The sequence below is a fragment of the Coptis chinensis genome, chromosome 6 (assembly GCF_015680905.1).
Source record: "Coptis chinensis isolate HL-2020 chromosome 6, ASM1568090v1, whole genome shotgun sequence".
NCBI classification, from domain to species: Eukaryota; Viridiplantae; Streptophyta; class Magnoliopsida; order Ranunculales; family Ranunculaceae; genus Coptis; species Coptis chinensis.
Window position 1 is genome coordinate 82,299,868 of NC_141461.1, and position 20,769 is coordinate 82,320,636.

At 38.0% G+C, this 20,769-nt stretch overlaps 3 protein-coding genes and 1 pseudogene across 6 annotated transcripts; 2 read left to right on the top strand and 2 right to left on the bottom strand.

The window, feature by feature from the left end:
• Positions 1-1,863: 1,863 nt before the first annotated feature.
• Positions 1,864-5,948, bottom strand: LOC147494827 (uncharacterized). 3 transcript variants are annotated; one of them, XR_015200232.1, is made up of 4 exons: positions 5,089-5,681; positions 3,398-3,990; positions 3,221-3,278; positions 1,864-2,586 (listed from the first exon to the last, which is right to left on the bottom strand). XR_015200232.1 is itself a non-coding variant. In XM_086569321.1 (3 exons), exons 1-3 carry the CDS (start codon positions 5,849-5,851, stop codon positions 3,796-3,798), a joined length of 372 nt encoding a protein of 123 aa, XP_086425447.1. In that variant the 5' UTR covers positions 5,852-5,948; the 3' UTR covers positions 3,776-3,795. The 3 variants fall into 3 exon arrangements, 2 of the variants coding, with proteins under 2 accessions (XP_086425447.1, XP_086425446.1); XM_086569321.1 differs by lacking the exons at positions 1,864-2,586; positions 3,221-3,278 and adding an exon at positions 5,811-5,948 and having other exon boundaries at positions 3,776-3,990; positions 5,089-5,224; XM_086569320.1 differs by lacking the exons at positions 1,864-2,586; positions 3,221-3,278 and adding an exon at positions 5,811-5,931 and having other exon boundaries at positions 3,776-3,990; positions 5,089-5,535.
• On the bottom strand, positions 5,811-8,238 carry LOC147494828 (pentatricopeptide repeat-containing protein At1g08070, chloroplastic pseudogene; annotated as a pseudogene). The gene is made up of 2 exons (XR_015200231.1): positions 6,142-8,238; positions 5,811-6,022 (listed from the first exon to the last, which is right to left on the bottom strand). The product of XR_015200231.1 is annotated as a pentatricopeptide repeat-containing protein At1g08070, chloroplastic pseudogene (transcript).
• A 30-nt stretch (positions 8,239-8,268) lies between these two features.
• On the top strand, positions 8,269-12,663 carry LOC147494829 (Protein kinase superfamily protein). The gene is made up of 9 exons (XM_086569315.1): positions 8,269-8,428; positions 9,024-9,177; positions 9,725-9,815; positions 9,934-10,008; positions 10,085-10,173; positions 10,405-10,523; positions 10,639-10,779; positions 11,701-11,777; positions 12,335-12,663. Exons 1-9 carry the CDS (start codon positions 8,341-8,343, stop codon positions 12,479-12,481), a joined length of 981 nt encoding a protein of 326 aa, XP_086425441.1. The 5' UTR covers positions 8,269-8,340; the 3' UTR covers positions 12,482-12,663.
• Positions 12,664-12,748: 85 nt separating this feature from the next.
• LOC147494830 (nuclear cap-binding protein subunit 2-like) lies at positions 12,749-17,832 on the top strand. Its single transcript, XM_086569316.1, has 8 exons — positions 12,749-12,904; positions 12,982-13,205; positions 13,292-13,430; positions 13,510-13,543; positions 13,754-13,864; positions 17,053-17,124; positions 17,308-17,414; positions 17,486-17,832. The coding sequence occupies exons 1-8, from the start codon at positions 12,791-12,793 to the stop codon at positions 17,558-17,560; spliced, it is 876 nt and encodes a 291-aa protein (XP_086425442.1). The 5' UTR covers positions 12,749-12,790; the 3' UTR covers positions 17,561-17,832.
• Positions 17,833-20,769: the final 2,937 nt, after the last annotated feature.

Sequence of the window (20,769 nt, forward strand, 5' to 3'; positions counted from 1 at the left end):
TCCTGGGCTCCCCCTGTTTGGCGAAGCCAGGAGGTAAGGTTATGTAGACACTTTCATCCAAATCGCCTTGGAGAAAGGCATTGTGGACATCTAGCTGATGAAGGGACCAATGTCTGATAGCAGCAATGGAGAGAAATAATCAAATAATGACTAATTTAGCAACGGGTGTAAAAGTGTCATGATAGTCTCGTCCTTCAATCTGATTGTAACCCTTGGCAACAAGACGAGCTTTGTAACGCTCAATAGAGCCATTTGAATGATATTTAATCTTAAAAACCCATTTACAACCAATAGGCTTATGATGAGGTGCAACCAACGGAACAAGAATCCATGTATTATTCTGTTCCAAAGTTGCAATTTCAGCAACCATATCAACTCGCCATTCTGGAATTTTGACAGCTTGAGAAAAAGATGTAGGAACAACTGAAGAAGACACTTTAGACAAAAAAACTTTATGACAAGTAGAAGAATTAGTGTCAAAAACATAGAAAACCATAGGATATGGAGTGGATGCGGAAGACTGTGTTACCTTAGAGTCCAATTGGATGAGGTTGGTCGAACGAGGGACTGTGGGTGCCTTGGTGAGAGTAGGGCAGTGATAATTTTTTATGAGAAGTGGTGGAGGGTTTCACACTCTAGTAGATCGAGGTGAGGTAAGATTCTTAATTCTGTTACTCCAGATATCCGTGGAAGCATCCTCTATGCCGACTCTGCATTCGAAATCTGGAAAGATCTAGGTAACCATTTTTCACAAACTAACGCACACAAGGTCTTTCAACTAAAAGATTCCGACTTGTACTTGTAGTCATGCATCTATTTTTACCAAAGAGATTGAAGATGGTCGTTCTATGAAATTCATACAAGGCCTCGATGATCGTTTTACATCCTTTTGCAGTCAAATTCTCTTAATGGATCATTTTCCTAGTATGTCAAAGATTTATTCTTTAATCCGACAGGAAGAGAAGCAATAAGAGATTCATGCATTATCTCTTCCTTCTGCTCAAAACACTACTGCCCTGAGTACCCACTTTAAAAGCCCAATTGGGCTTCTTCGAAACCAGACCCGTTCAAACCAAGGCCCAAAATATCGATATCGATGAATATATCGGTATACTCAAAAACCGATATATATCGGATATATCCATTTTTTTGGAGATCAGTCCAAACTATTTAAAATATTGGAAATATCGGATATATCGGAAATATATCGGAAATATATTGGAAATATCGGATTTATATTAAAAAATAGTCAAAAAGTCAACCGATATATATCGTAAATATCGGATATATCGATTATATCGGCGATATAAAGTTTTATATCGGAAATTCTGATATATATCGGGAAAAAAAGGGTTCTATATTCGATAGATATATATCGGAAATATCGATGTCGGTGTACCAAAATACCGATATATATCGGCGATATATCGGATATATCGGCGATATTTTGGTCCATGGTTCAAACCTCTTACAACCGAAAAAAGAAAAAATTACAAAAGATTAAGAAGCTTCACTAGACACTAGTCATGCATCTTGCTCACTTCGTCACGAAGGCCAAAACAGCATGCATTAGACCCTTAGGGTGTGTTTGTTTAGTGGCAAACCTCTAGTGGGAAAATATGAGATTTGCCAGCATTTTCCCACTAGAGTTTTGCCAGGCTAATTTGTAGTGGGAAAATTTCAGTTTGCCAGTGTTTGTTTGCAAAAATTTATAGTGTGAAAATATGGGATTTGCTAGTTTTGCCAGTGTTTGTTTACATAATTTTTTTTCCATGGCAAATAATATTTCAACTTTTTGGAAATATAATTTTGTTGTTTTCAAACTCAATGGAATCTAAAAAAAACTAAAAATAAAATACAAAATAAAGACAATATAACTCAACATTAATAGTAATAGTTAATGGAGTCACTTCTTGCATAGACGCCGATGATATCTTTGTTCGGTATTTCACAAAAAAGCAACATGGGCTCCTTCAGTGCTATCACACATTGAGTACATCAACAACAATGATGACTGCACATATCTAGAACACCCATTTCCTGTTTTTAAAGAATAACCATGTAAACATCTCCCGTTTAAGATATCGGCTAAATTACCACAAGCTTGCAAGCCAACTTCAATAGTCCTAAAGTTTGGTTTTTCACCAGTGTTATGCATTCCATGAAGACAACTCAAACCCTTTAGAACCATCAATCACATTACCACATTTCGAATACATATAAACAAAAGAAGACCCCACTGCAGAATTGCCCACAGACAGACCAAGCTTCAAACTCAAACCATAAACCATTTGACCATTTCACTACACAAAAGCTCGGCACAACAAGCGACAACAGAAGGCAGCATCAGCACCGCAGTAGCATCAGCATTAGCGCAGCAGCAGCAGCACCCAGCACGCATCAACCAGCAGCAGCAGCACCCAGCACGCATCAACCAGCAACAGCAGCACCCAGCTCACATCAACCAGCAGCAGCAGCACCCAGCACCAATAGCAGCAGCAGCACCCAGCTCACATCAACCAGCAGCAGCAGCACCCAGCACGCAGCACACATCAACCAGCAGCAACACCCAGAACGCAGCAACACCTAGAACGCAGCAACACCCAGGCAACATCACCCAATAATACCGAGCAACAACAGCAGGCAGTCACCACCACACCACTAGTCTAGCACACTCAATACACACACCACCAGTCCAACACACACACAACACACTTAACACTAGCCCGGCACACTCAACACACCCACTCCACCAGTCCAACACACACACACACACACACACACACACACACACACACTCAACACACTACCACCACCACCTACCACCACTCAAAAGATTCATATCACCACCTACTTTATAAACAAACAATATAACACACATATATGAATACCAAAACAGTACATCCAATATCATTTTTAATTTTTCCAAATCATTTCTTATTTGATGTTAAGCCTTGTTCAACATACATTATTGTGACCATAATTCCTCAGTTGTTGCAGTTGGACATCATATACAAAATTCTTTTTACATCCATCTTCACATAGATCTAGTATCAAGAATCTACCATTTTCAAGAGTAGCCACCGAAACAAACCATGCATTAGAAAATCTTTTACCTAAATCAAAACCCCAAAAGAGAAATCAAATCCAAAAAGAGAACGAAATCAAAACCAAAAACGAAATCAAAACCCCGAAAGAGAAATCAAATCCAAAATCATACCTGATGGCAGCGAGCTGGCGAGAGCTAGTGAGAGATTATAGTGAGAACGAATCCAAATCTGAGAATGAGAGAAAAAAAACAGTGAGAAAATTATTTGTTTGAGTCAAAATTATTTGTTTGATTAAAGAGATTGTTGAGTGAGAAATTGAGCGAAGTGAGAGATGAGAGAGAGATTACTTGTCGAGACACAGAGATGCGAGCAAGAGAAGAAGATGAGTGCGATAGATTGATGGTGGCAAATGTTTTGGTCATAGTGGGAAAATTTCAGTGATTTTGATGCTGGCAAAAGAGTTTAGGGGTGGAGGTGGATTCTATTTTCCCACTTATAGTGGGAAAATTTCTTTTGCCGGCAAATAGGGAATAGTGTTTACCAGTGCCCTTAAATGCCACCCAAACACTGGCAAAGGTACATCTAGTGGGAAAATAAAATTTGCCACCCCCATTTGCCACTAAACAAACACACCCTTAGTGCCCAGAAGCTGTGGCTACAGCGCCTTTCAGAAGGTGGTAGGTGCAGATAGTGCATAATTATGTCCTATTTTGGCAACTATCAAGAACAAAAAAGAATCCGAAAATTAATCTAGCAAGTCATATCCCCATCCAATAATCTCAGTCTCTAGACTTTTTGCCATCTTTATGGCTCCGACTACAAACACCACACAGGTAGCTGATACCGGAAAAGAAAAGTAGCACCATTGGCACAAACCATGCCCCGTAAATAAACAAGCTCTCGTTGTATGTCCTTGTAACTTTGAGAGCACCTTCACCACCTGGCACCACATATAACCCAATAAGAAATTTATTTGTTCACAAATTCATTTCATGAATGGCTCATCAAAATTCTTGGAAGGTTTGAATAACTAATTTAACTGTCAAAATTGACAAAGTGTAAAGAAGAAGTGTGGCGCCATAAATAATAGAAAAATAGAGTGATGTGTTCTCAAGCTTAATTAGTCCATCAATTGGCTTATAGAAACATCTACAATGGTTCATAAAATCTAGTCAATTTGATTAATTTGACACGACAATGAGACGATGAAATGTGTTGGTCATCCATACAACCTAGCTACTAAAATCCAGTTAGCAGGTGCGCGCACAAACACACAAACACAAACATACACACACACCAATAGTCTTTGACTCTTTGTAAATGGTTCATTGGCCAATTGGGTGCACGACTGCACGCACATAAACACACCCTTACGCGCATAACCGATAGTCTTTGTAAATGGTTCATTGGACAATGGGAGGTTTGAATTAAGGGTACGTGTTGGCAGTGGATGATGCCACCTAGGTCTGTGAATTAAGGATTTCCATGGATCTTATGAATTGCTCACTTGGTATTGTGACTGTTTGGAAGGACTGTGGATTGAGAGTTCATGGTTATATTCCACATCTACACTGTTGCTACATGCCTTCTATTTCACACTCAGTTCTACGGTGACAACTCTCTGCCTCAACTAAGCTTACTCAGTATTGTGACTGTTTGGGAGTTGGTGTGTCACTCGATCAAAATGCATGATAAACCACGAATTCTCCAGAAATAATTTCTTTTTAAAAATGAAGTATGTATATGTTAGAAAAAGGAAACATAAAGTGTTAAAGGGAGAGCTTAAGGTATTTATTTCCAAAGTACCTCTTTCGTCAGTTTGTGTAGATATAGTAAAATGCACAATGAAAGATGTAAAGATGAAATGTGGAAGAAGATCATAACTTTCTCAAGCTCAGCAGAAGAGGTTGAACTACATGAGTGAATATTTTCCAATCAAGCCAACTCCAGCCGAATTTCGTGTCAAGAGATCAGTATCTTGTGTGTTACTACCAGTCACCAGAAAAAATAAAAACACAACAAAATGAAATTTACTTACAATGGTAGCATCATCCAACTCCATCCCAGGTGCCTGATACCTTCTCACCAACTCTAATTCCTGAGATTCACCATGATTACTAACTTCCCAGTGAGTCAGAACCCTCTCTTTAGCAGCCATATCTTTCTCTGTACCACTAGACATGTAATCACCAAACCCCATTGATATTCCATCAGCAACAAGATTTGCAAAACCCAACACCAATACATCAATAGAAGAAAGATGCCCAACTGAGATTGATGATATAAGTGAAAAACAAGTGACTATAGCATCAAGATCAGCATACACAATGCTCTTAATTGCCTCTCCTCTTATGTATGTTTCTTTGGGCTTTTTGTCACTTGTATTGTACTTTGTTTGAGCTTTTTCATCTTGTGAATCAATTAGTAAAACTGTTGAGTTGTGATCATCCATTTTTTGAGTTCTTAGAGGCAGAGACGCTATTTTCTGCATATAAAAAATGGGATGTGTAGAAAGTCAGAAAGAAAGATAGATGAAGACTTTATTATGGTTTTTTATAAGGGAATGTTGTTGGTGTCACCATGCATGGTAGTTCAGTTTTTGGTGTTGGAACTTGGAAGAACTTGTTCAGTTCTGCTTAATGAATAAGAAACCAATAAAAATTGGGACTGTAAAAACCTGAACCTATTTTGTGTGAGTGACTTATAAATTGAAAACTTCGAAAATTTACTCAATTAAGAAATGCAAATATTTAACGTTACCTTTGGCAGTTACATTCTGACAATCCTATCCAGTAATCCATGAGCGGTAGCGAACTTTTGAGTTGACTTTGGAAAGGGGCACAAATTGTTACTCGGTTTCAGTCTGTCTGTATACCCCCTCCCTTGGTTTCATCTTCCTCTTCACTTCACTTCTGCCTTCTCTCATCTTCCGCCTTCTTCTTTCTCCTCCCATTGCTACTGCTCACACCCCACTGCATAGCAGTTATTCTAGTAAATTATTGGGTTTTGTCATAAGGAAAAGAATGATATGTTACACATACATCTCAACTCTCAAAGCAGTTGTTAGGTACAATATTCAGTGACAAGCTACCTGTGTATTTCTCTTCACCAGAAGTCCCTGCATGAACACGAACCATCTCTAAAATGATGAAAACGGCTTCTATCTCTTGCAACTATAGTTCGATTAAAGGCCTTCGAAATAACTTTAATAAAAGAATGACAATCATTACAAACTCGAAGGTTCTTGACAATCTGTATTGGCGAACCAGGAGCAGTATTTATTAAGCCAAAAGCTATAGCCAACTTTTCACTATGGAAGAGAAGAGAGTTTTCTTTTTCTTCCTCTTCTATATCAAACAAGACCTCTGTACTACCTGAGACATGAAGACCAGCCAACTTTACCCTTTGGAACATCTCTTCTATCATCATATATATTTTCTCTGTTTGAATGTGAGATTTGTCACCTGCAATGAATTGATGAACAATGCCATTCACCTCAATCCAACTACATCCTGGGGTTTTCTCAATTCCTTTAGACTTCATCTGGTTCCGTACGTTTTTGGCATCATCATACTTGTGGACACCAGCATAGAAGTTCGACAATAGTACATATCTGCCACAGGATTCAGGTTCCAACTCAATCACGTGTTGGCCCACCTTCTCTGCTAGCTCAAAACGCCCTGCACTCCTACATGCTCCATGGAGATTAGCCCAGAGGGGACCATTAGCTTGGATAGGCATATTCTCTATGAAGGACAATGCATCATCCACCAGCCTAGTTCTACAGAACAAATCAACCATACAACCATAATGCTCCATTCTTGGTTCAATGTAATAGACCTCCTTCATTGCTCTAAACAATTCGAGGCCCTCATTGACCAACCCAGTGTGACTACATGCACATAACAACCCAATGAATGTGACATCATCAGGCATTATGTGATCCTGCTTCATCTGTTCAAATAGCGTCAAAACCTCTAGACCACGACCATGCATTGCTAGACCTCCAATCATTGTGTTCCATGTGAATACATTCCTAACTCTCAACCCATTAAAGACTTGCAATGCAAAATCTATGCTCCCACATTTAGTGTACATATCAACAAGAGCGGTATCTAGTACAATATCACGATTTACTTTATACCTATCCATTAGTGAATGGATGTACTTACCTTGGTCCAAGGCTCCTATCTGAGCACAAGCTGAGAACACACTCACAAGTGTAATTTCATCAGGTAGAATATTCTCGCACTGCATTCGTCCAAACATAACCAATGATTCTCTGAAACAGCCCGAGCTCACCAAACCAGAAATCAACGAAGTCCACGTAAACACATCACGTTCCAACATCGACTCAAAAAACTCTTGAGCAGATTCTAAGTCTCCACATTTGCAATACATATCAACAACTGCATTACCCACTTTAAGATTCTTAATCAAATTGAATTCCTTTGCGTAGCAATGAAACAATCTACCTTGTTCCAAATTACCCATTTGCGAACAAGCAGAAACCAAACCAATCAACGTAATCTCATCAGGTTCAACACCACCCCCTTCTCTCATCTTTTCAAAACAGTCAAAAGCATTCTCATAACAACCTCTACTAATATACCCACCAATCATAACATTCCAAGTAACAACATCCCTCACAGAACACTCATCAAACACTTTTTTCCCCAACTCAAAACACCCAATACTTACATACATTCTCACCAACCCATTAACAACAAACACATCTGACACATACCCATTCTTAAAAACCACACAATGCATCATTTCACCAACTCGAACTTGTAAAATACGTGAACAAGCATTTAAAACAAACGGGTACGTATAACTATCAGGAAAAACATTACTTTCAATCATGGAATGGTATAATGAGAGTGCTTTATAAGGATTTGAGCTTTTTGCATAACCTCGAATCATTGTATTCCATATAAACAAGTCTGGGTTTTGTATTTGAATGAAGAGTTTATAAGCGTAAGTTAAGTTTCCATGTTCTGATAAAGAGAGAAATGAGATGAGTTTACTTACTGCATGTATTTGTTGAAATAGATTATTATTACGTACAAGGTATGCATGTGCTTCTTTTGTTTTCAGGATTGTAGTGCAATGCCTTTTTAACCACTTCATTTTTCTTTCTTTTTTTTGAAGAAAAATTGCGCGTCAAGTTATTTATTAGAGTAGTGTTTTAAGTTGACACGTGTCATGTTAATGTAATGTTGCCACTTGCCAACACGACACAAAGTTATCTGTGTACTCAAATTGGTGATTAGAAAGAGAGAAGTAAATGGTGGGAGTTTTCTCTTCTTGCTTACAAGCTTCTGGGCTACTCCATCTCTCTTGGCGTAAACCCAAACTTCACAAGCCATTTGCAAGTAAGTTCTTTTTTGTTTATTAGCTGATTAGTAGCATTGTTGAAGTAACTGCAGACCCCTATATATATATATATATATATATATATATACCATATTTGTGAAAAGTGTTCATGGTCTTCTGTTTAGTTAGTGCAAATTTTAAATCTGTTTAATAACAATATAGTGGAAAGTTGTTATGATTAGTATAGACGATATGGCCGAGTTATTGTAGATATAGGCACAATTAAGAAATAGCCCTTCATGTTAATTAGAGTTTTGAGCATTAAGCAAAATGTAAAATTGTGGATAATTTAAGAGAAAGCAAATCTCCAAACTTGATAGTCTTTATAATGGGTAGAAACTGATGCATGTCAAGTTGGAGGTAGTGGTTTAGGTCAAATAATTTACAGTGACTGATCGATAATGTGACTTCTTTCTGTATATCTTTTTCCATTTCGCCTTTCAACTTGAACAATAAGCATGGTGTGAGTTACAGTTTGTAAAAGTGAGTAAGGAATAAGACATTTTTCAGTTGAGTGCTTGTTGGACAAGTTATTCCGGCCTTCCATAATAGTCTTCTGCTAATAGTTTGTGGCGTTTTTTGATTAATTGACAGTGGCAGCTTTAAGTGATGACCCAATCCGCGACTGGATTCTTACAGAAGGAAAGGCAACACAGATAACAAGAATTAGTCCTATTGGTGGTGGATGCATCAATCTTGCAAGTCGATACGACACAGATGCTGCTTCCTTTTTTGTCAAGAGAAACAGGTACATATAGGACAGCTATAGTCTCACACATTGGGCATGAAGGTATCCGATGGTTGCATAGTTATAGTGGACAATTAATATGGACTTTTTGAATTGCGTTGAGGATGATCTCAAAGTTGTGGAGATCGTCATAAGGATCTCCATAATGTCGAAAGAGTCATTGTCAAATCTAACAACAAAAATCATAGCCCTTCCTTCGAACAGGAATTTATTGTAAACCTTTGTGTCAAACCGTGTTGGACGCTAGAAGAACTCATAAATATATATTGCTGATACATGTCCTCAGAACCACGTCACGTACACTACGATATTTAACTATCCAAGTATCCATTAATTGTTATAGCATGATAGACAGTCGAAAGTTACTTAGTAGTGGTTGGTTTAATGCATCCGGAGACGTTCATACAACAATAAGTTGTCTTATTTAGAGCCAGGGTGGCTTATTCCAAAACATTCATTAAAATCATATTATAAAAATTTTCCTCTGAGAATATCAGTGTTATTTGATGGGAAAAATAACATCATGTCTATAATAACAATCTATCAGGAGCATTGGACCATCAATGTTTGAGGGAGAGGCTCTAGGTCTAGGTGCCATGTTTGAAACCAAATCAATCAGAGTCCCAAGGCCGTTTAAGGTAGGAAATTCACTGAGCATGTTTTATTTTTAAAGACTGCTTCTCCTACTATTCGTGTTTATTTATTTATTTCAAATTTATTAAAGATATTCTATGCGAGAGTGCCGTCAACTTGTAGGTTGGACCATTACCAACAGGTGGTTCCTATATAATAATGGAATTTATTGAATTCGGTTCATCCAGAGGTGAGCAGGTGAGGCATCTTACTGTGCCGTCCCTTGTATAAGCTGAATGAAATATCATACTTAATGAATCACTTTTATCATCAGTCAGTCTTAGGAAGGAACCTTGCTGAAATGCATAAAGCTGCAAAATCCACCAAGGGATTTGGTTTTGATGTCAACAATACCATTGGAAGGTAGAATTTGGACCACCCTTCATTTTTCGTAATTTAGCTAAACGGACAATGTTTTTCGCTTTCAAGTAACTGGGTTTGCATCTTTCTTCCATGTTATGTTCATCGTGATACTCGAACACCATATGTTTCCCCTGATGTGATGATACCGTGTCTCTTGTTGGTACTGTTTGTTGTGTACTCTTAACGTATGGTTGGCCTTGAAATTTTTACAATTTCATGTGTGCTCCACAGTACACCTCAAATAAACACTTGGACAACAGATTGGATAGAATTTTTTGCTGAACATAGATTGGGTTATCAACTGAAATTAGCACGGGAACAATATGGTGATTCTACCATATATGAGAAAGGTAACCCACTCCTTAAAGTATTTTGGTGTTAACCAATTACAATTGCTGCAATCGTTTGTGAACACTTTACTCTGTCAGGTTTATGGAATGTTGGCATCATGAATTCATGTGACAGGTCAAAGATTGATGAAGAATTTGGGAGCTCTTTTTGTAAATGTTGTAATTGAACCTTGTTTGCTACATGGAGATTTGTGGAGTGGAAATATCAGCTCTGATAAGAATGGGGACCCTGTTATACTTGATCCCGCCTGTTACTGTAAGTCACTAATTTATAAAGTTATCTATACCGATCTATAATGTGACTGGATCTTCTCTAGATGTATGTCTTTCAACACAGCGATATTTGACAATAGTTTGAAAAAGGGAGCCATTAATACTTCTGATTTGGGATTAGTAGACAACATTGAAACAAGAACATGCTCCTGAAGACTGACTGAGTTTGTCTCCGATTTGAACATGAAATTATCTTGACAAGGAAAACTGTTGGGGTGGGATAGAATAATAAAGGAAATAAGGGGGAAGAGAGGTTTTCTCTCGTCAACTAAACTGCGTAACACTTGAAGCTACTAATAAATATTGGCCAAATCATACTGGGACGACAAGTTCACTTGTAAAATAAAGTTAGTTTGTGAGAAACAACAATTTAAGATGATCAGGTAGTATAAAGTTGGAGCAAGTATGAGACAAAGCACTTGAATATTTTAATTCAAGTTGAAACCTTCTACGGTTCTACCTAAGAGCGATTTTTTGTTGCAGTAGCCAGTTAATTACTTTTTGTTCACTGCACTCTATCAAATGATTTTTCCTAGGGTAGCAATGGCTGTACCTGGAACCTATCCTCTTCATGCAGTCTAATGAACTCTTTGTAAAGAAAATTTGAAATTAATTGCTTGCAGTCTGTATCTGGGTGGTTACGCTGATACTGTGTAAGACTGTATTGGTCAGTTGCTGGGTCGGAATGCGATTGATCCTGAATGTTTGTGCCCTTGCTGGTTGTAGTCCTTAAAAACTTTTGATGAAGCTTGTGCTTCATCATTGTCTTGCTCTTTGCAATTATTACACGTAATGAAAATATGCCTTCACATCATTCTAAAAATGCTCAGTAAGTTATCATCTTTATAAAAAGTAAGCTGTACACAAAGTTCTAATATTTTGTGCTGTATATTTTCTTTTGTAGATGGCCATAATGAAGCAGAGTTTGGAATGTCATGGTGTGCAGGATTTGGCGGATCCTTTTACAATTCCTACTTTGAGGTATCTTAAGACCGAATTACATTAAGCAATCAGACTAGCAAATTGCGAATGCAACAAACACTTCCACAAAAAGTACTGCTAAAGTTCTAATGTTACTTCCATTGGAGTAGGCTTTCCAATATAACAGAAAACTGTTTTGGAAGGACTTGAACTTTTTAGCTGTGATGATGGCAATGTCTTATAGACCTCTCTTGCAGCTGGCCTGCACTAACTGTTCTAAATATTTATACTGAGTAAGGTGTCTCAAACTATTCAGTTCCCATATGGTTTTTTACCACTCAAGACCACAGTATGTAACAATCTAGTACTCATTTCTAGCAACAATTTGATAATCCTTGTAACCTAATGACGTCTGAAAGATCACATAGATATATAGACTACTTTAAGGGGAACAAGCACTGGTGAAACATATAAATCTGTTGTTTAAACTTATGGGCTAACAAATTTAATTCCCAAATTCATTTTTTTGGGGGGCCCATAATCGGGTTTATCATTAAAAAAAATTCTGGGTTGCCTGGAGAATGTTTTCTAAGTTTTTCTCATAACATGTTGTACAGGTTATGCCCAAGCAACCAGGATTTGAGAAGCGAAGGGATCTTTATATGTTGTATCATTACTTGAACCATTACAATTTATTTGGTTCTGGTTACCGCTCATCAGCCATGTCTATTATAGATGACTATCTACGGATGTTGAAAGCTTAGTCCCTAGTTCCTAGCCTTCTTGTGACTGTTGTAGAGAATGTACCCTTTTGGCAGGTGCCGACTAGCCAAGTCGGTAAAACCATCTCTGGGTGACTGGGGTCGAACCCGCCATCAAAGAGTTACTAATCTCATTTAAAACAGACTTGTCAATAAAAAAATAAAATAAAAATATACCCTTTTTGCAATATAAATTCTGTAAATTTAAAATTAATTTCTGTGTCCTTACTCCATAATTAAACATTGCAATTGGTCCGAGAAGGAAATAAGCTAACCTTAAAAAGAGCGAATAAGGGTATGTGGGCTTGTTAAATGGGCCGGCCACACGTACCCGGGTCCGGCCCATTAAGTACAGACCATAAACCCTGTTCCTACACTGTCACTCTTTTCCAGTGTGAGAAACAAGCAATGGCTCTTCTGTTTAAGGTAAGCCGTTATATTTTTGTTGTCATTTGTTTGTTAGTAGTACAATCCATTTGTTTGGTGATAGTTTTGAGTTCCAGGACCCCAATAAGATATCAGCCTATAGGGATAGAAGATTTCCAGGATCACAAGAAGAGTTTGATCTTGCACTTCAGACCTCAACAACTGTTTATGTTGGTAATATGTCATTCTACACAACAGAAGAACAAGTTTATGAGCTCTTCACTCGAGCTGGAGAGATAAAGAAAATTATAATGGGTTTGGATAAGAACACCAAAACTCCTTGTGGCTTCTGTTTTGTCTTGTAAGTATTTCATCTTTTCTTTTAATTATTATTATTATTATTTTTAATGTTATGTAAAGACCTCACAAGTTTATTTTTATTATTAGATACTATTCTAGAGAAGACGCAGAAGATTCAGTAAAGTATATTAGTGGAACTATTCTGGATGATCGTCCGATTCGCGTTGATTTTGATTGGGGATTCCAAGAAGGGAGGCAATGGGGCCGTGGTCGAAGTGGTGGACAGGTTATCATCCTTTGTCTCTCAAGTTACTACATCTCTATGTTCTCCAACGTACTCTGAAATGAATCTACTTTTGGTACAGGTGCGCGACGAATATCGCACCGACTATGATCCTGATATCCTTTTATAATATTCACATGTTATGTTTTTTTTTCACTCCGGTCACTACTAATTATATCTTACCTTTTGGAGATTGCAAAGATTAAGTTCTGATATATATAATCCCAGTTTTTGTTGTAGCAATATTGTTAATCTTTTTGACAATGATGTTAAATGATCGGAAGTTGATGGTCTTTATGTGCTCTTATTTCCCTGACGATATACACGTAGAGGTGGTTATGGAAAGTTGGTCCAACAAGAGCTAGAAGCACAAAGGCAGCTAGTAGATTATGGTACAGGGTCTTTGGGTTCTTTCCAGCAATTTGTGCCATCTCATTGTAAGTGTAAACTGTATTCGGCTATTCGTTATGCTAAAACTTTATTTTTTGTGAAAATGTTAATTTGTTAGGCCAGCCTTAGTGAGCTATATGATCTGCTTCCATTATAACCACATTGTTGTTCAGATTCTGTGTTAGCCTTTTACATTATTCAGAGTAATTCTTCTTCTCTGAACCCAATTTTCGAAAATAATTGTAGATTGGCTTGCAAAAATACCACTTGATATAAGTGGAGAGGTGTTACTGAATGGAAGGAATACCTACAGTGATTTTTCATTGAAAAAGAGGCTGCCCTAGGGGTGTAAAAAAGGTACTCAAGCCCTCAGCCCGGCCCATGGGCCGAAAAAGCCCTCAAATTTAAGCCCTCATACAATTTGAAGCCCGGCCCGACCCTCACATTTTGAGGGGAGGGTAAGGGCCTAGATGTGAAAGCATGAGGGCGGCCCTCAGCCCGACCCTCACAAGTCCCGCATTAAGGCCCTCACAACTTTTATATGTAATTTTATTTATATTTTGTTAAAATGTACATAATTGTATAAATTAAATAGCAAAATGAAAAATATGTTTTACATAAATTAGTGTTTTGTGTAGGCTCTTCCAACGTTACATGAAAAATCTAGTTCAAAATAACAAATTGTTCCCTTGTCGGGATATGAACCCGGGTCACTTCACCATATATAAACAAGAATAAAATATAAATTAGAGTGATGTGATATGATTCTTGGTATATGGTAATGAAGTTTTTAATCAACTTCAACTAATCAAACACAAGTTATTCTACAACCTACAACACTACATCATATTTTTGGTCTCATATACATTTCTTATTGATTTTTTTTTAATGGTAAATCTCTTATTGATTCATGTAATACATCGGCACCTCAAACTTAAGAACGAAACTTTTGAATTTATTTATCTTACAAATTTTAGCTAAATTATTAATTAAGTACATTAACCAAAGTCAAGATTGAGAAAACCTATTATTTAAATGTGATAATTAATTTATCGCATATCAATTTAGCAAGATTATACTGTAAATAAAGAGTTTAAGAGAGTAATCAAACCCGGCCCTCTAGCCTGACCCTCTGGCCCGACCCTCAATTCTCTAAAGAGAGGGATGAGGTGAGGGTTAGGGCTTCACAATTTTAGCATTGGCCTTCATAGGCCCGCCCCTCACTACATGAGAGGGTCGGGCTGGCCCGACTCTCAAGTCATACGGGCTTCATGGTTTGAGGGGCCGGGCCGGCCCGTTTTACATCCATAGCTGCTCTACCCCTTTCTCAAGGAAAATTTACAAAAAATATCAGAATATTAAGGGGAACATGGTTGATTAGTTTTTTTATTTATTTTTATTTTTTCTTTCATTTAGTTTCATTGATAGATATTGCAAGCGTTACAAAGTTCACAGAATTGTACTTGTAGTGACATGCTACTTGACCATCATCAAGTGCCCTAGCCCCCAGTTACACCCTCATTACGATACAAGGGTATCCCACATACAAATAAAAACTTCGTAAGTTACCCTTTGACACAAGCTGATAAAATCTTCGTAAGTCACCCCAGTTAAGTTTGATTACGAAGATGGTCATCAAATGGTTTTTAAATCTGCTCCGGTTTTCAGTGGGTGTGAACTATTTGTGGCTAGATCTTGGAGGCAAGAGATAGAAAGACAGAAAAAATTAATAAAATCCATTCCAGTATTAGTGAAGTCCGCATTTCAAAAGAATGGTTGGTGACCTATTTGTTCTGAATTCCGATGATGCTACAACAACTAAAGAGAAGCTTAATGTTGGAAGGATCTTTGTTGAGATTGAAGTTGATTCGATTACCTAATAGGCTAATACTGTGGATATTGAAATGGAGAAGCACAATATAAGAACCATTCTAACTAACTAATTAAAGTAATTATACTTGGTTACAAAGAACTTGCAACGTTTGCTGTCTGCTACACCTTCGGACACTCAACAGAACAATGTAGTCGAAGCAAGGTAGTTAAAGTGTGGTGCAAAAGGCCAGATCAAATGACATAAAAAAATCTTAACACTACTCCTTGTGTGGAGATTGGTGAAAAAACTTTGGAAGAAATGCTGAATAGAGGAATTGGGGTTGAGATTGTTGGCACTCAGATTACTCAACTTGAGATGCTAGCATTATAGGGAAAGAGAAGCAAATCCAGCTTCTAAACCCAATAAAGATTGTAGTAGCTGAAGAGGAATCAACTCAGGGTGTGGAGTTAGTCCCTTGTACTCTAGAGCATGCAGTAACCAGAATGAAAGCTATGGAGCAAGCTGAAGTCAATCAAGCCATGATAAATACACTAGACACAATAATGTGCTGGAGGCTCCCGTGGTATAAAGAGAGCAATGCTGAAGATGATATAGTGCAAGCTGAATATGATAATAAGAAGATGAGTCCGACGATGAGAATGTGGTTGTTAGTTGACCTTGGAAGTGTATTGGTAGTGATGGTACTATCCCAGGCATAGGTATAGAAAATAATATACGGACCAGAGTCAAGAAGCCGAGAAGCAGAAAGGTCAAACATATCCCTGAGTGTCCTCTTGGAGAAACTGACCGACCATTGCTATGATAGAAAAGGTTTTATTGCTAACAAACAACAATAAGATAAGACCCCTTGAAAGTTGAGAGCATATTTAAGGACTAAGGAGGTTTTAAATGACACTTTGGTTCAAACATTTGGATGTTTAGTATGTGGTTGTTTCTTCCATGAACATAAGATGACGCACAAGAACCTGAAGAAAATCCAGTGAGTTAGTGAAACTACTCTTGAAAGGGAGATAGAAAAGTAGGGAACCGAGGAAAGGTAGAGTTGTATATCGGTTTGTTGTTTTGGTGGCCTTAGAAGGTTGTGTACTTGTGTTCAGAGTGTCTTATGTAAGGTTGCAGCCTATAGTTAATGTAGAATGTTGAACCTCCTTCATATGATCAAACTCTTGGGACGGGTGTAAGAATTTCTCAAGTTAATATACAGGTGTGTGGGGTTGGGGGTCTGCCTTAACCCCAATAAACTTTTCAGAAAAAAAGGAAATACTATACCCTGAGAAACGCAAAGGACCTAAAAGTAGACATATTGAACTTGTAGAAGACTTACTTTATGGATAGGCTCCTGATTAGCATGAGTAGCGGTTTGAGGCTCTTCCCACCACTTTTTTATTCCCCTTTTTGCAGATGGTGGGCGTGGTGGTGACCATGGGCGTGGAGGAGACCATGGGCATGGTGGTTCTCACAGACAAAATAGAGGTACATCTTCTCATTTTCTTGCATGCCTTTTTGGAACTTGAAATGCACAAAGTTTTCTGTATCTACTCATCATGTTGTCTACAATGTGGGTCCTGTGATTTCAGCAGAAAACACCTTTGTTATAAGATTATCTGGTATTGATGCTCCATTTTTATGTCTCAATAAAAACGAAAATAAAAACAGATTACCATCGGAAACGGTACAGAGATGATGATCGTCGTGGGCCTGAGAAGTTGAGAAGATTCTCTGGGAACGAATCACGGCGAGTGTCTGAGCATGAACGCAGACAGGTAATCACTGTTATATTGACTTAGTATCATGAATTACCCCCTCCTGAAAATCCTTATATGTTTCATTGCAGGAAAAGAATCCACGTTTTCGTGAGAGTGGTGATTCTGATGAGGAAGATGACGATGATCAAAAGCGAGGCCCTTAGGGGGTTCCAGTGTTGTTTTTGAGTTTGTTAAATTTCTTCGCACGTCTAATGTCATGCTGGATTCCAAATGTAACGAGGATAATTGGAGACCGTCAAAGATTAGTTGAAAGTTGAAACGTTATTTGTCAGTGTATGTATCGTGATGTTAAAAGTTTAAAACTTCTCGACATTACAATTCATAGTCATGAAGGAAATTGCACACAATGAATTTCTGGCAAGGCTGAAGCAGGAAATCTTGTCGTAATAATGAAGTGGCAGATGTTTGATGTTTAGATATTTGAATACTAGATATTTGCTAGTATTTTCTTTACTTTAACAAATAAAATCCTATACAGAGGACAGAGGAGAGTTTTTCTTCACATGTAGTATAAGTTTGTAGGACTGGCTTTGTATACTGAATTACTGATATACTCAGTTTATTTCAAATAAACAAAAGAAACAAAACAAAGTAAATTTCTAAGCTCAAAGTTCCTCCTGCATGCTAACATAAAATAATACTTCTATTTCCTGATAAACTTCATCTCTGCTTTCCCTAGGCATATGAAAGAGTCCAGGAGCGAGCAGTTGATTCATACTTGGCTCTGTCATTCGTGCACACATGAGCAATCTCAGGCACAAGGGGATCATCAGGATTTGGATCTTGTAGGAGTGAGTAGATCGAAAGAAACACGTTCGAGATGGTAATCATGGGGCTCTAATTTTTAAGAAGGCCAAGACAGATACTTCCATCACTGTCGATGTTTGGATGGTAAACTTTGGTGCAGAAAGTAACTTTGGGTGGTTTGAATGGATATTCGCGTGGGAACTGAACGGATACCGAAAAGACACCACCTGCAAAAGGACTATTACTTGGTCCCTTTATCTTTGCTTGACATTGAAACATGTCTTCACCAACAGGACCAGCACTGTATGAAGTAGGAGAGCTCTTCTGCAGGTCATTCAACTCTTTCGAAATCCTTTTCGACGCCCCATCACTACTGCTCGCAGGTTACTACTATCTTGCAAGATTGAAATATAGATTCAGAAACCTTAGAGATCAAAACGTAGTGGATTGAAGTTGACAAACACTTGTTTGTATAGACATATACTTCCCCTGGAATAAGAAACTCCAGTTGGGAATAGGGGTTTAAATTTTGATTCACGCGACAGTAGAAGTCTAGAAGGCCTCAGTAACCTTTTGGACGGAGTGGAGACCCATATTAGCTCTGGGACGCTGGATTAGGAAACAGTTTGGTATATGCACGTATCCCTATTATGCTGGAAACGTACGTTGGTTTTGGAAAAGAGCTGGGAGCACTAGGCAGTAGGCACTAGGAGCAACTGAAGAAACGCTCAAATTTGCAACTTACGGTTGAAACAACAGTCACACAAACTCAACTTTACACAAACAATTTATACGTCAACACATAAATCTCAGAAACACCTTCATTAAGGTGAAAATGTTAATTAAAAAAAGGCCTTCCAAAAAAATGTTGCTTCAAAAGTCCTGCTGCTGTGCTGCATATCAATTGCTACGGTAACGGAAAACTCGAAGGTAACGTTGTTAACTTCAGCAGAACTTCTGTTAATTGCATAATGGATCATAATAATGTACTGAAGCTTGTCAGATGTTATACATGAGAACTTGCCAATGATTGATACTGAAAATACAATTATCTCATATTTTCCACTCTAGCTCTTTACAAGCAGATTTTTACATTTTAATATGAGAGAAAAATAAAACAATAAACATAAGCTCCCTGATAAAGTGATAAGCATGACTAGTTGTTTGAGGCTCTTGCCATCTGTTTCTGTATCAACTGCTCTAAAAGCATCTCTAGGTGGTGGTAGTATACTCTTCAAATTTGAAGAATTTTTTTGAAGAATCTGGTTGCAAATTTCGACCAACTCTAAGTGGTCGCAAATTCCCTTAGCAAAAAACAACCCATGCGACATTACCACTGTCGCGCGACAGTTGGGGTGTCTCATGTACAATTCCAAAACAACCCACGCGACATTACGAGTGGCGCGCAACCATTTCAAAAGTGAAAAAAAAAAACCACGCGACAATACCACTGGCGCGTGGTGCTTGTCAAAGTCTAAAAAAAAAATTGGAGCGACATTACCAATGTCACTCCGCATCCGCATCCAAATTGCCAAATTTGCGAACAAGAATGCGAACAAACAGGTGATGCGACCAAATTTGAGGCCACCTAGAGATGGAATTCCGAGAAATTCCAAAGTATTTCTTCAAATTTGAAGATTTTGACAGATTATACTACCACCTAGAGATGCTCTAAGATTCTTCCCTTTTTCGCAGATGGTGGGCATGGAAGAGACCGTGGAGCGAGGGCCTTATTAGCGGATTCAAGCTGAATGTTGAATTGGAGACTTGGTTATAAGATTCATTAGGGAATGTAATGTAATGTGCAAAGTTAGAACTTCTTGACATTAGAATTCATGGTCATCAAGCAAGAAATTGCACACACATTGAACTTCTTGCATGGCAGCAGCGAAGAGAAGGCTTAAGCAAGAATATTCTAACAACAATGAAGTGGTAGATGCTTTGATGAGCTCAGTGTGTGGACCCTCATAAATGGTCCACATGACATTTTCTGATCCTCTTATTCTGTGGCATAGCACAGCGTCTCAATGGAGGCTTAGCTCGGGTTCATAGCCTGAGCGGCAGGACTTGAACCCGAGACCTCGTAGAAACCAGATGCTCTGATACCATATTAAATTGCCAATTTCTCCATAAGCTCGAACTTATGTGAAGGGTCAATTCTATTAATATAAGAGGAGGCTCAGGTGAGAAGGTGAGTGGAATAATCTCAACACATATTGAAGAGTTTTTCAGCAGGCAGAACTAGAACTATATTGAAAGCTCTATACTCCGTAGACTTTTAGAAACTTGATCCCTTTGGGGTATGTAGGCAGCCACCGAACTAAAAAGTGGTTCAGTCTCAAACATCCAAACAAACCATCCCATTACTATCATTATCATTCAATTGTGTGTGTCATTTTATAGGTCGTGATATTCAGAAGGTAGATTTTTAAGGATGTCTGAGTAAATTTGTTTTGCTTCAGTTTTTGCCCCGACACTCAGTTAAATGAACAGTCCTAGATATGAGTTTAAGAATGAAACCGTTTGATTTTGCTATTAACCTCTGGTGCTAGTGTTTCTTTGCTATGTTTATTTTAAGAAACCAAATAAAACTCTGTATGTAGAG